The following is a 13,630-nucleotide window of genomic DNA, read 5'->3' on the forward strand; positions in this document are numbered from 1 at the left end:
AAAAATTTTAGAAACATTTGAATTTTGATAATTTTACATGATTTTAAAAATGATTATTCTTAATCTTTTATTTTTAAATATAAATGATAAATTGAACTGTTTAGAAGACACTGATATAATAATAACCTGATTATTATTGATGGAGATTGCCAACAACTCGTGCACCTTCCCACATTCGTATCTCTCTCGAGTTAGGTTCGTCTTAGGTTGTCATTAGGTTGTCATGTTAGTTCTAATATTAGTCTATAGGTTGCTGACCAGCAAATATTTTGTCATTTTCTTCGTACGGATTTCAATCAAACTTGGAATGGTCATATTAGGGGTAACGTTAGGGGTGTTAGAGATGCGAATGTGGCAAAGTGCATGGTTAGTACTTTTGGCAAAAGGATTGGATGCCTTGCATAGGCTGGTAAAAGATACCAGGCATGTATGATGAAAGTGAATGCCAAAATATGGTGATAATGAATGCCAATATATGGTGATAATGAATGCCAATATATGGTGATAGTAAATGCCAAAATATGGTGATAGTAAATGTCCATATATGGTGACTGAAAATGCCAAAATATGGTGATAGTAAATGCCAATATATGGTGATAGTAAATGCCAAAATATGGTGACTGAAAATGCCAAAATATGGTGAGAGTATATGCCAATATATGGTAATAGTAAATGCCAAAATATGGTAATAGTATATGCCAATATATGGTGATAGTAAATGCCAAAATATGGTGACTGAAAATGCCAAAATATGGTGAGAGTATATGCCAATATATGGTAATAGTAAATGCCAAAATATGGTAATAGTATATGCCAATATATGGTGATAGTAAATGCCAATATGGTGACTGAAAATGCCAAAATATGGTGAGAGTATATGCCAATATATGGTAATAGTAAATGCCAAAATATGGTGATAGTGAATGCCAATATATGGTGATAGTAAATGCCAATATATGGTGACTGAAAATGCCAATATATGGTGATAGTAAATGCCAAAATATGGTGATGAAAGTATATGCCATTATGGTGAGAGTAAATGCCAATATATGGTGACTGAAAATGCCAATATGGTTGTTATTGTACAAAACAACCAAGTTCATTTGTTACATGCAACAATTACTCTACATCAAGTAGAACAAAACGTAAGCGTAGCTAGTTTTAATCATCTTGAAAAACCATTACTAAGTATTGTTTGTAAGAGGGGGGATGAAGCCCATCATGTCATCAATCCGAAATCATCTGGTTACAGTGAGTTTCTCATCCGCGATTCTACACATTCACTGCTGCTGACATCACTGCGAGGAAGTGGTAACGGAGAGGCAACGTTGGCAGACACCGCTCTTCGTTTGGCGCACCGACCTTTGGTTTTCTTGTCATGGACTGGTCGATGTCTTTCCAATCAGCCCACATGGGGCAGCCAAAGTTTCTCTATGCACGGTCAACCTTGTCACTTCATGTTACTCTAGTAACTTTGCTGCCAGTCTTGCCATCAAGGATCTAGTTTTGTTGCAATGTGTTTGGCATTGCTGCTGTGATGTACTCAAACATTCGTGTGTGTGTATGTGTGTGGTACCTTTCGGTGACAATCCCGGCTTGAACGAGAGTGGCCGATTTGGAATCACATTAGTCTGAATTGTTCATGGCCGCTCTCGCTGTTTGGTTCATCACAAGGACATGTGTTTTTTATATATTCGTTTTCTGGAACTGGGAGGAGGTTTCTCCGGTTAGAAATTGGAACCCAGAAATCCCGGAACAAGGGTTTGTACGGAAATGTCAACGAAGAAGATGAAGAAGACAGCTGACACAACTGGAGTTCACTACTAATGATCTCTCTATTTTTCTGTTAGGTGGTATGGCAATGGTTATTCTTGGTATAGAATACCATTGATACAGATTTCCTTCGATGGTTACATTCTTATATTTGAGATTTCTTTGCTGCAATATTTTGCAAACGATTCTATTGAATTTGAGAATTTTACACTTTCCTATTTTCTTTTTTTCCTTTTTTTGTTTTGTTTTTCTTTTCTTTGCACGTGTTTGTCAAGTACTAATAATAACCAAACCCATTTAACGTTAACTCAAAATTCTCAAATTCAATAGTCCTTATTTCAAAGTTTGGTTGGTCGTTTCCCATGGTTCGGACGTAGAATGTAACCTCCCCTACCCCCCTCTCCCCACCCAGTCACTTATTAATCAGTACCATTTTTTACAGAGTATGTACTAATCAAAATGGTTTATTGTAGGTTGGTACTTGTATCTTATTAAAGTTCTTTTTTACATTTAGGTTCCAGTCATCATTTTTATTTGTAGTTCCTATTTGGCTGGAAGCATTGACATTCGAAAACACCGGCTGTGGAAGCATATCATGAGGGAAGCTGCACCAACTGCTGGTTGTCATCAAGCAGATAACAACCAACACTACCAACTGAGCTCTACCACCATCCTTTGTCCCAATGTTCTCTCTAATGGTTTTCTGTTTTTCCCCCAGATTGTCAGTCATTTGTACCAAGTTGTGTCCTGGTTTTGTTTATATTTTAGGTTGCCATGTTAGATGGAATTTTAAAACGAAGACAAGTGGTCGATCAAGGTCCAACTACGGAGACAACTATCCCAGTCAGGTCCGTGGTCAGGTTTGATTGTTCGGAGAGGCAAGATCTATATCCCGAGAGCAAAGTAGTTGCTGTGATAATATTGGTCGGCTGGCAATCCATTGTGTCGGGGGAATTGCCCCTCCCCTGTCTACTTGCCCCCCAGTAACTACCGTCCTGGTACCAGTAAATGGAAATTTTACACATAGTTTTATCATGGATGTTTTAGTGTGATTTATAGACACAATGGAAATAGTTAAACCCAATTTTAATCAGTCAAAAAGGCTGTTTTAGCGATCTGAAATTTAGCCATTTTTTTTAATGTTTTTTTTAATTTTTTTTATGTTTTTTTTTTAGCTTGATTCAAGAACACAGCTTTATGGATCCACAATCACTGGTCAAAATTTTACGCAACGTTTCGGCATGTTTCTCCTTTCGTCCCCAGGTACATAATGATATAAGGTGATCCATAAAGCTGTGTCTATATATCATTGGTTCACATGATACTCGATCTGGCCCATCGTCAACATAGGCCTACATAAATACATCTGACAGACCAGAACTTGTCCAGTGAACGAGTACCATCTCTATCTCATCTATCCTTAGTCCAGGTCAGTCTACATCATCTCAAACAGTTGAATCTGTGGCGAACTGAATAGGTAGGATTACAACCTCACCCTCACCTGCACTCGCCTCTCTATCGAGTTAGGTTTGTGTTAGGGTGTCATGTTAGGTTTCGTGTTAGGTTTGATAATTCTTTTAGGGGTTGCTGGTCAGCAACATATTTCCGTTGGTGTCTTGTGTACAGATTTCATTGAAACTTGGTAAGACCATGTTAGGGCTAGCGTTAGGGACGTTAGAGAGATGAGTGTAGGAGATGGTAAGGTCCTAATGCAACCAATCCAGCTTCACCGAGATTCTTCTGTTTGAGATGATGTTGATTGACTTGGACTAAGGATAGATGAGATAGAGATGGTACTCGTTCACTTGACAACTTCTTGTTCGTTCCATGTATTCGTGTACGCCAGTGGTTTTCAACCTGTTTTTGTATGTGTGCCCAAGTTGGATACAGTTTCATAACCTGTGACATATCAGATGTCCCGAAAGAAAAGTGCAATTGGTCCAACTTGAGAACACGTCTCTGAGGTTGAAAACCTACGATGTATTTTTATGATGATCGAGTAACCTATATATATATAAACATTATGATTTGATGTCATAATGACAGTCTGATTTATAATATAAGATGTTATAATTAATGAAATCTAGTGACCAAAACCTAGAGAAATATATCTCTTACCTTATTTAAAATGTTTAACTAAAACTATTTTATTTTTGATGTTTTTAGAACGCCAAGTACAACTACACTTGTTTCTTGGCAATTAGTTTTTAACCATTCTCTTTTAAAACCTGTATTTTAGACTATTTCTTACTAAATAACAGTACAAATTACAATAAAATATCATACATACTGCCCCTGTGATGTTAGTATGATTTGGTATATTCCCTGTATTTATGATCCAGTTCATTACTGAGCTTAAAGTTATTATATACATTGGTTATTCATATATACATTGGTTATCAATATTTACATTGGTTATTCATATATACATTGGTTATCAATATTTACATTGGTTATGAATTTTTACATTGGTTTTTAATATATACATTGGTTATCAATTTTTACATTGGTTATCAATTTTTACATTGGTTATCAATTTTTACATTGGTTTTTAATATATACATTGGTTATCAATTTTTACATTGGTTTTTAATATATACATTTGTTATCAATTTTTATATTGGTTTTCAATTTTTATATTGGTTATCAATTTTTACATTGGTTTTACATTGGTTTTTAATATATACATTGGTTATGAATTTTTACATTGGTTTTTAATATATACATTGGTTATCAATTTTTATATTGGTTATCAATTTTTACATTGGTTTTTAAAATATACATTGGTTATCAATTTTTATATTGGTTATCAATTTTTACATTGGTTTTTAAAATATACATTGGTTATCAATTTTTATATTGGTTATCAATTTTTATATTGGTTATCAATTTTTACATTGGTTTTTAATATATACATTGGTTATGAATTTTTACATTGGTTTTTAATATATACATTGGTTATCAATTTTTATATTGGTTATCAATTTTTACATTGGTTATCAATTTTTACATTGGTTATCAATTTTTACATTGGTTATCCATATACATTGGTTATTAATTTTTACATTGATTATCAATTTTTACATTGGTTTTTAATATATACATTGGTTATCAATTTTTACATTGGTTATCAATTTTTACATTGGTTATCAATTTTTACATTGGTTATCAATTTTTACATTGGTTATCCATATACATTGGTTATCCATATACATTGGTTATTAATTTTTACTTTGGTTGTTTATTTTTACATTGGTTATCAATATTTACATTGGTTTTTAATATATACATTGGTTATGAATTTTTACATTGGTTATGAATTTTTAGATTGGTTATCAATTTTTACATTGGTTTTTAATATATACATTGGTTATCAATTTTTACATTGGTTTTTAATATATACATTGGTTATCAATTTTTATATTGGTTATCAATTTTTACATTGGTTATCAATTTTTACATTGGTTATCAATTTTTACATTGGTTTTTAATATATACATTGGTTATCAATTTTTACATTGATTATCAATTTTTACATTGGTTTTCAATATATATATTGGTTATTAATTTTTACATTGGTTATCAATTTTTACATTGGTTATCAATTTTTACATTGGTTATCCATATACATTGGTTATCCATATACATTGGTTATTAATTTTTACTTTGGTTGTTTATTTTTACATTGGTTATCAATATTTACATTGGTTTTTAATATATACATTGGTTATGAATTTTTACATTGGTTATGAATTTTTAGATTGGTTATCAATTTTTACATTGGTTTTTAATATATACATTGGTTATCAATTTTTACATTGGTTTTTAATATATACATTGGTTATCAATTTTTATATTGGTTATCAATTTTTACATTGGTTATCAATTTTTACATTGGTTTTTAATATATACATTGGTTATCAATTTTTACATTGATTATCAATTTTTACATTGGTTTTCAATATATATATTGGTTATTAATTTTTACATTGGTTATTAATTTTTACATTGGTTATCAATTTTTACATTGGTTATCAATTTTTACATTGGTTTTTAATATATACATTGGTTATCCATATATACATTGGTTATTATTTACATTTGTTATCTATTTACATTCGTTGATAACTACATTCGTCTTTGGTTTGCATTTTATTTATTTATTTATTAATTTTATTTGTCTGGTAGGTTTGTTGTTGGCCAACACAATATGTCAGATGATTTAGGTATGGTGTGTTTTTGACAATCATAATTTTTAGTATTAACATCTACAATCATCTTCACCAATATATTTCTGGTAATTTGGGAATATCAGTTGTAATTATGTATAAAAACTGTAATTTGTACGTCATACTATAAAACTATCATTGGTTCTTGTGTTATTCTTGGAAAATATGAAATTAAAAGACCCCCCCCCCCCCCTCACCATGGTCTCTAGCGTATGGTCTGTCTATGGTGTCGAAACGTGCTTCATTTTGTTTTAACCCTGGACGACAATCTATAAATCCTCAGATACTAATTAGGATTAAAGTTTCGTCAAACTCTGTATGCCCCTTGCAATAACGACCCTCTCCTCATTCCTCTCGTCTCTTAACATATAGACGAAGCTAGCATGGAAATGGTATGGGGGTGAGCACTATAGAATTCGGGCACGTTCAATTTTTCTCCTGTTCGTTCGTTCGTTCTTTATTGCTCAATTAGCTCTTCTCCGAGCTGCCAGAAATTCCGCGCCTCCTGACGCGGGGTAATCAAACTTCAACTTACTAAGGTAAGCTCGTTGTGAGGAGAAGTGCATTATTTTGATTATATATCAAATTTTTAATTTTTGGGGTTGGTAAATTTGACACATAAAAAATGATTAACAAATATTAATAAAAATATAATTAAATATATTTGAAAAATGAGGAAAACTCTTGAATATTTTTGTATTTTTTCTTAATTACTATTAATATGAAATTTTTGAATTAGAGGAAAGAATCACAAATTTTTAATAAATTGGGGAGTTTTGCCTTACCTCCCTTGTTTTGATTTACTCAAATTTGAGTAGATTGAATATTGATCATCTTGATTTAACCATTTTACCACAATTTAATTAAAAACAACCATCGTTCATCACTTTTTTTTAAGGCAAACATCATAAGAACTTTTTTTCATACGTTTCTACTAATTATACATTTTGACGTAAATCGCTTTCCATAAAAAATAATGCTTAGAGTAAACCTGAATTCCATTGTTCTGTAAACCGTATTTTTCTAAGATTTCTTTTCCCCTAAATAACCTAAAATAAAACAGCCTAAAGAAACAATTGTGCAAAAAGCATTAAATTTAACACTGAAACTTGTTGACGTATATTTTGCTGGCAACTGCTTTCCATAAAGTTACAGACTACAGTTAAATTCTTGAATAAGATTTCTTTTTAAATCGAGTTTTCTCCCTTGGACCGTCTCTCGCAAACGAATCAAATCTTACATCACGTGATCAATATTGTTCAAAATGGCAGACTTGGAATCGATTTTGTTGATGAAAGCTAAGGTTTGTTGAGCTATCTGATGTATCTATAAGTAGATAATCATGGTAATCCAAGACGTGTAGCGATTGTTTGAAGATTTGATCATCTTGTTGAAAAGACAAGATAATCCTCTAGTGTTCCTACTTTGCTAGAAAAAGAAACGAAAGTGGAAAGCTGTTTTCATGTTTTTGACCATAATAGCAGCCGACGTTATTGGATTGGCATTGGAAATGAATTTTTGGATGACATTGCAATTACTTTCAAGTAGATGGATTGAGAAAGTGCAAATATCCAAACAATGGAGGACAAAATTATGGACGAAAACATGCTACAACTCAAAATAGAGCCAAAAAATGGAGAAAGCAAGACAAAAACTGGGATCACAAAAGTTCCTCTTATGAAAGTTGAATTGTGTGAAGCCTCAACTATGACAGATTTGGATAAGCCTAGTGATGGAAATGACCACTTTAAGTCCAAAAATTCCACTTCTATATGGGACTTTGAAACCCTTGGTGAGCAGAATGTAAATGAACTGGGTGATCCAAACTCAACTGATCTAGTAGACTCGAGTGTCCATGAGATTCCATTTGCTTTATCAGATTCTCAAAATGGGGTAAAGCATGGGGGAGAAATAACTTCGTCTTCGACTAGTGCTAGACTTGATCATCAAGACTTAAATGGTATACCACATTTAGCTTTAACGGTGCCAAATGCAGTAGAACTTGAGGTTAACTCAGCTTCGAATAGTGATAATCTTGATCATCAAGACTTAAATGATATAACTCATTTAGCATTAAAGGTGCCGAACAACTCGGCCAATATCTACAAATGTCACGTCTGTGGTAAGGCATTTAGTTATTTGAGTAGTCTTGGTCGTCATGTAAAGATACATGCAGTGGATATTAACTATAATTGTGACCAGTGCTTACGACAATTTTCCAAAGAATCAGATTTAAAACGCCATCAGGGAGTTCATTTGGCTGATAAAGAATTTATTTGTGGTCTGTGTAACAAATCGTTCAATAGAGACAAATATTTGATAAAACACATGATCATCCATCAAAGACGATATAAATGTGAACATTGTGATAAATCATTTGCTAGTTCATGTCATTTAGATTCACATGTTCGAATTCATACTGGAGAGAAACCCTATAACTGTGATGTTTGTAGTAAATCTTTTGCATTAAGAAGTCATTTGTTGACTCATATTGTAGTTCATACAGGAGAAAAACCTTACAGCTGTCCAGCTTGTCAAAAACGTTTCGCGGATCGTAGCACGATGGGCCGCCATTTTAAAAGTCATAATGGTAATACTGAATATCGATGCCCACATTGTGAGAAAACGTACAGAGACAGAAGTAATTTGAAAAGACATATGAAAAATCACGGCACTGGAGAACGGAAATATTCTTGTGAATTGTGTCAAAAGTCTTTCATGGAAAATTTTCAGCTGATCCGCCATTTAAAAATGCATGAAAGATTGAAAAAAACGGGTAAAAAGCTTCGAAAATTGTGAAATTAATTCAAACTTATGTTATGTTATATGAAATGAATGGGATTGAAAAATAAATTCTATTGAAATCAAAGTTTTTTTTGTTTTTTGAAAGGGGATGATGAAGACAGGGAATGGAGTAGGCTAGGGGAGTGACTCATAATAATCCCTTTTAATGCACTTCCAGTCAAATCCACAAGGGCTTGGCATTGGGCATTTTAAAATTGAATTTCTACAGCGTCTGCACGGCAGGCTTTTGCAGGAATTAATTTGCAAATGTGGTCTCTCCTCAGTAGGAATCCAAATGCAACGTTTATAATAACCATTCGTTGACATTCCATAACCTATTATAAGATGCTTATATGGGTGGAATAAATAACATACGGTGTAAGCCATTTTATCGATCTATATTTAACTTGAATTAACCTGCACCGTCCTATGTTTTTGTTAGTGAGACCATCATGGTTGACCAAACTTATTTTAGAAAGTTTTCCGAAGTTTTCCAAGCTTAAAAGTTACTGTAAGTATGAATTGTGTATTAAAAACGATTGCAAATTGAAGAAAAATGATTAAAATTTGAATCGAAGGCAACTTTAGAAGTGTAACTCATGGGATTCAATGGTCGGACAGTTCGGGTCCTACTAAAGTCAATATTGGTCAACGTGTCAGCTGACAAGCCAACCGTTACGTTCTACTGACTAGCCCTTGGACCTGTTTACTATATTTTTTACTTATATCTATATACCTATCTACTAGTGAGTCATATCTATCACTTTTACATTGACCTTATTAAGATCTACTAGTAGACTTAAGCATAGAGGAGGCTTTGACATAAGAATTTCACTTAATTAGCCCCTTTTCTCTCAGTTTCACAATTTTTAAAGTTTTTGCATTCATTGTACATCAATATTAGCTTGACAATATGCTTAACTTTTTTTTAATTTTTCAGATTAAAGATGGCTGACACAGAGTTCAAGATGGTCGGTGAACTAGAAGATGAAGAAGATGATGATGATATTGAATTTGTCTTGATAGAATTATCAGATGATGAAGAAATTCAGAAATCAGACATTTCATCTGATGATGCTCCCAAACTGATAAACCCATCAGCTTCTATTTTCCAACAGGAAGGATCACTAAAACATGGCTTAACGCCTGAAAATAATGCCATGGAAGGTACCACCAATCTTCAGACTAAAGAAACTTTTGGAATTCCTCAAGAAAGTCCAAAAATTACTTTCGATTCATTGTTGGAAGAGGAAGAGGAAAATGACGCATCAAAATCCACAAAGACGTCTGATGCCCAACAAATAGTTTCTGTAGAAAGAGATATGCCTGAAAGTCCAACCCTCGATAAAAACATTTCCAACAAGTCGACAAATTCACAATCAAACATTGGAAACCAAGATAAAATGGAAATTGAAAACCCAATTACAGTTGCATCTCCAGTTATTGAAGACTCTCTAATGGCAGAAAATGATGACGTCTGCTCTCAACCAAGCAGCAGTATCAACCAATCAAATCAATTGAGTCCAACTATGGAATGGGAGTCAGAAAGTTTGTTCAGTTTGGATGATTCAAGGGAAACGATTCCTGATGATCATTCCCTCCAAAATTTGTCCCCTGGAATTCCATGTCAGGACCCTACTACCTCAACTTCTCAGCTTTCTGACACCATTGTTGCTAAGTTAGTTTCATCTACCTCAAATCTTGACAAACATCAGTGTTCTTCATTCTCTACCTCATCATTAATAGGGCAAATTCAGCAACCTTCCATGGACCATAACTCTATGCAGACTTCAGACCTCATACAGCAACCTTCAAATGACAGTAACTCTTTGCATACTTCAAACGAAACACAGCAGACGTCTTCCAAGGACCATAACTCTTCAAATGCCCTAGACTTCTCAGCCCAGACAATTGAGATAAAAATCAAACAAGAGCCAATGGATGGGGAGGAAATGCAAATGGCTGACAAAGATGCTGAAAAGAAGGTCAAGCGGCACAAAAAGAAGAAACACAAAAACAAAGATAAATCTGAAGAGGACAATCTCAAAAGTAAAGATGGAGCCCAAAAGAAAAAGAAGAAAAGAAAACAAAGCCTCGAAGATTCTGATGATCTTGGTGGAGAAGATAACAGGAAAAAGAAAAAACATAAAAAGGACAAGAAAAAATCAAAGATGGCTGACATCAGGCTGATAACTATCAAACAGGAAGTGACTGACATTGATCGTGATGACATCACATCTGATACAGCTGTTGCCATGGAAACACTTCCTGATTTGGTACCAGCCAATGAGGTATTGAGTCCAGTCCCTGATAATTGTTTCGTCAGACTAGAGCCTCTACCAGATGATATCATCACTAATTTTAATAAGAACTATTTTGATTTGATTAAACCAGAACCGGAATGCGAAGATGAGGAAGTTCCACTGAAAAAGGTTGAGAAAGATGGCAAATCAAAGTCCAAGCCCAAAAACCACAACTCACTTAAACCCTTGCAAGAACCGGATGAAATCAAGCCTCATCGATGTAGAAAATGCGGTCTGCTGTTCACAAATCGCATCAAGTTAGACAATCATCTCAATTTTCATTTTGGAATTTCCAAACGAAAGTGTGAATTTTGTTTGAAAACTCTTCACAATCAGGCGTCTTTGAATGCCCATTTGGCAGTACACATTGGGAAAAATGCCACGCTACCACAATGTGATATCTGTTTTTCAAAATTCGATTCAGCAGATGAGTTGATGGATCATCGAGAGACTCATGGACCCAACCCTTATGAATGTGATCACTGTAGTAAATCATTTAGTTGTAATTCTAGTCTACAGCAACATCGTCAGGGTCATGGTGAAAAGCTGTTCAGTTGTGACATTTGTCAGATGAAATTCGCTACTCAGGGAAAATTGACGCAACATGGACATGTTCATTCTGATATCTTTCCATTTAAATGTTCCACTTGTCCGAATAAATATAAATATAAACATAGCCTGGACATTCATGAGAGTACTCATGAAAACAATACTTTTATATGTATAGTTTGTTCTAAAGATTTTAAACAAGAGTCCAGTCTTCATCAACACATGTGCATCCATCTTGGAACAACGCCATTCCAATGTGAAGTATGTAACCACATTGCGAACAGTTTTTCTGATCTTAAAAAACATCTACGGAAACATACTGGAGAAAAACCTTTTAAATGTGACGTCTGTGGTAAGAAGTTCTCATCGTCCAGTAGTCTTCATACTCACATTAAGACGCATGATAATCCAGTCTACCCGTGCAAAGAATGTGACAAGACTTTTACATCCAGGTATCGTTTGAACGCACATCTGAAGATACACACCGGAGAGACTAATGTACATTGTGACGTCTGCGATAAATCTTTTAGTTCCAAAAGAAGCCTGGAATGTCATCAAAGGTACCACAAAAATGACGACAGCTTCAAATGCTCAGTTTGTGGTAAAATTTGCGGCACCAATTCTCAATTACAGAGTCATTTTAAAATGCATTCAGATGTACGCACTCATCAATGTACATACTGTCAAAAATGGTTTCGCGACGCCCGAGACTTGACAATTCATATTCGTATTCACACTGGAGAGAAACCGTTTAAATGTGATGTTTGTGAGAGAAAATTTACTCAGAGAGCAGCCTTAAAAAAACACAAAATGACTCACGACGGAACAAAGAACTTCACTTGTGATGTTTGTAGTAAATCATTTGTTCAGAAAGTTTCCCTGCAGTATCACTATAGAATACATACTGGAGAGAAACCATTCCAATGTGATATCTGTCATAAATCATTTCAGAGACGATACTGTCTGAATCTTCATATTGATGCTACCCACAAGAAAGAGGTGAAATTTAAATGTACTGTGTGTGATAAACCATATTATACTCGTTCCAACTGGAGAACACACGAACAGAAATGTCTAAAAGAAGCAGGAAAGATGAAGAAGGAAGAGAAAATAGTGAAAGAAGATTCAGAAGAAGAATCAGAATAATTGTTTGATTTTAAAAAAGAAATAAAACAGACTGTTCTTGTATATTTTTGTGGGGGGAACCATTGGTGACTCAGTGAGTTAGCCTATTGCTTGCTTACCTGAAGGTCCAGGGTTCGATCCCGGCATAAGTTGAGGTGATACCTTCGGATTTTTCAACCCAGTTCCCCTTGTCAGTGACATTTCCCGTTTTCTTTTTACTATGAAATTTTGATGTTGACATTTATTTAGATATTTTAGTAAGATATTATTTCTATATTCAATTTAATTTGGATAACTTTTGAATGAACTGAAAACAGTTTATTAATCCTACAATTTGATTGGTCAATTAATGTGATTTGACCAATGAATTTAATGCATTGTTATTCTAAGTGTAATAAAAATGTTTTGATATTGAACTACTTTACAATCACTCTCCTTTTTTAAGAAACCAAAATTAGTTTATGAATGCTCTAATCTGATTGGACAATGAGTTTAGATTGACCAATCAGATGAATGAATTGATAAACTGAATACAACAATAGACTGTATTATAATGCACCTCTTTTCTCTATAATAATAGCATAAGAAAAGAAGAAAGAGTTTTGTTATGTGAAAGAAAAGTAAAATGGTTCTATTCAATACCTCTCTTGACAACAAATCATTTCTATTTTTCAAACAAAATATGTTAAAGATACCCCCTTTAGTTTTCTTAGATAGAAAAAAAGAACCAATTTTACAAGGATAGCAACTTAGGTTCACAAGGATCCTGTCTTCCAGCTGGTCCTTGACCAAACCTCTTGGCATTAATCTTTCCTGGATTATCCGTACCCATTTATGGCTAAGTCACCTGGAATAATGAGAAAATAT

The 13,630-nt window shown here is 33.7% G+C and overlaps 1 protein-coding gene across 1 annotated transcript; it reads left to right on the forward strand.

The window, feature by feature from the left end:
* Positions 1 to 6,225: 6,225 nt before the first annotated feature.
* Positions 6,226 to 13,179, forward strand: LOTGIDRAFT_237679 (hypothetical protein; the record flags this gene model as incomplete). The annotated part of the gene is made up of 5 exons (XM_009047646.1): positions 6,226 to 6,303; positions 8,082 to 8,283; positions 8,401 to 8,643; positions 11,514 to 11,637; positions 11,923 to 13,179. 5 exons carry the CDS (start codon positions 6,226 to 6,228, stop codon positions 12,782 to 12,784), a joined length of 1,509 nt encoding a protein of 502 aa, XP_009045894.1. The 3' UTR covers positions 12,785 to 13,179.
* Positions 13,180 to 13,630: the final 451 nt, after the last annotated feature.

This window comes from Lottia gigantea (assembly GCF_000327385.1).
Source record: "Lottia gigantea unplaced genomic scaffold LOTGIsca_115, whole genome shotgun sequence".
NCBI lineage: Eukaryota > Metazoa > Mollusca > Gastropoda > Lottiidae > Lottia > Lottia gigantea.